Consider the following 2359-nt stretch of genomic DNA (forward strand, 5'->3'; position numbering starts at 1 on the left):
AAAAAAAAAAAAAAAAGAAAGAAAGAAAGAAAGAAAAGAAAATGAAAATGAAAATGAAACTACAGACTGGGAGAAAATATGTGCAAACTATGTATCTGACAAAGATTTGCCAGATTAGTGATCACCAGGGACTAAGGAGGGGTGGGGGTGAGGGGAGTATAGCCACAAAATGACAACATGAGGGATCCTTGGAATCCCTGGAAATGTTCTGTATCTTACCTGCTGATATCACAATTGCAATACTGTACTATAATTTTGCAAGATGTTTCCATCGGAGGAAACTGTGTAAAGAGTACTAGGAATCTCATTTCTTACAACTGCATGTGAATCTATAATTATCTCAAAATAAAACGCAGGCCAGGCCCAGTGAATCACGTCTGTAAACCTAGCACTCTGGAAGGCCAAGGTGGGAGGATGTGAGGCAAGGAGTTCGAGAACCAGCCTGAGCAAGAACAAAACTTTGTCTCTACAAAAATTAGAAAAATTAGCAGGGTGTGGTGGTGTGCACTTGCAGTCCCAGCTCGGGAGGCTGTGGCAGCAGAAGCAGTTAAGCTCAGGAGTTTGAGGTTGCAGTGAATTATGATGATGCCACTGCACTCTAGCCAGGGCAACAGAGCGAGACTCTGTCTCAAAAAAAAGTTTAATCAAAAAATTTTAAACCACTAATGAAAAGCACAATCATGACCAGTTATATATGTGGAATATCTGAGCCAGAACCGCACTTATTAACTACATATCAAATTATTAAATATTAATTTTAAGTTTCAACTGTGAACATGAATCCCTTAAAAGGAGAGCATGACATTTCCAGAGCTACTAGTAAAAGTCAAATGCTTCTATCTTCCTCTTTTTTTTTTTTTTTTTAAAAGAAATGGGGTCTTGCTATGTTGCCTAGGCTGGTCTTAGACTCCTGGACTCAAGCAATCCTCCCAGGCTCTAAATGATTACATCTTCAATCAAAATAATCTACATAGTTCTACAAGAATGAAAATCTCAAAACTTAAGGCCTAACTCAAGTGGTACTTATGCTGTCCTGGCAAAAAGCCTGAATTATCTTCAAGAGGAATTATTAAACCAATAAATACTGATGTGTACCTTCTACTTGCCAAACACTGCTCTGGAAGTTTCTCTTCTATATTCTTCATCTCTGACACTGGGACTATATATGATTCCAGAAGGTGAACAATGGAAACTCATTCAGCTACTATGTTATATTCAACTAAGATAACTCCATATCAATCACTGTATGTAACCTTGGTAATTTCTTAGCCTTCCAAGTTATAACTCATGGATAAAAAATATTTATTTGGAATAAGTCACCTGTTTTTCATCTCTTCCATGAGTTTTCAACTTCCTCAACAATTACTCTAAGTTTAGAACAAGAAGAAATGCTCAGGGAAAGCCTATTCAGAGGGTCTCCCAGCTGTAGTACATTGCAATTTGGTCTCACATTACCCAATTTTTCTTTTAAAATGTCTAATTTGCTCTCGTAATATTTGAGAAAAAATTTATGTTCTTACAAATGATTTGTTCATGGCACGTTTAACTTCATCAGAACCATCTGAATAGATCTGCTGAAATAATTTGTTTAAAGCTGCATCTCCCTCCAACTTCTCATTCTTTTCTTCTTCTTTGATCTCACCAACCAATTTATCCCAATTTCTTGTATAATGAGATGATGATGGATATAGATTCTTTACATCTATGAAGTAAAAAGAGGCAGAAGTGATTAATCAACATGTTTTGATTATGTCAAGAATATGTAAACTTTGTGATCATGGGGTACAGAACATCTTCGCTAATAGTTTAGGTCACTGAATTTTATGTTTGCGATAAGTGTCTTTCTGATACATACATCAATAACTCGATTTACATTTTTAAAAACTGAATCAGTTAGCATAGTGTAAAATCTGGGAATTTTTTTTGAGCAAAGAACTCAATAAAGCACAAACTTTGGCACATCACACAAAATTAGATTAAAAACAGATTCTTCACATTAACAGCAGAAACCGGATAAAAATATGCATAAACTTCTATAGTTACAGAAAAGTTGCAAAAATAGCACATTTCTAAAAATAAAAATTCTTTTTTAAAAAAGATGCTTAAGAAATTTATAAGATTTTAATATATGTTAAAATGTGGCTTTTTAAAAGGTATTTATGTATTTTTTCTGAGTAGAAATAAACTGAAAATATAATCATTCATGTTACTAAACAGTGAGTTAAGATTCCATCCTCTCACCACATTAAAAACATAAGATTAGGCCGGGCGCGGTGGCTCACGCCTATAATCCTAGCTCTCTGGGAGGCCGAGGCGGGTGGATTGTTTGAGCTCAGGAGTTCGAGACCAGCCTGAGCAA

General features: G+C 35.4%; 1 protein-coding gene across 3 annotated transcripts in view; it reads right to left on the bottom strand.

The window, feature by feature from the left end:
- The window catches only part of SUGT1 (SGT1, suppressor of G2 allele of SKP1 (S. cerevisiae)), a 38050-nt gene that overhangs the window by 6681 nt on the left and 29010 nt on the right, over nt 1–2359 (bottom strand). For all 3 annotated transcript variants that reach the window (XR_001137692.1, XM_012649176.1, XM_012649168.1), the window contains one exon: nt 1521–1702. Coding sequence is in view for 2 of the 3 variants with exons in the window: in XM_012649176.1 (XP_012504630.1) it covers nt 1521–1702 (182 nt within the window). In the remaining variant the exon portion in view is untranslated. The remainder of the gene's footprint in view (nt 1–1520; nt 1703–2359) is intronic.

This window comes from Propithecus coquereli, unplaced genomic scaffold (genome assembly GCF_000956105.1).
Source record: "Propithecus coquereli isolate 6110/MARCELLA unplaced genomic scaffold, Pcoq_1.0 Scaffold11, whole genome shotgun sequence".
Classification (NCBI taxonomy): domain Eukaryota; kingdom Metazoa; phylum Chordata; class Mammalia; order Primates; family Indriidae; genus Propithecus; species Propithecus coquereli.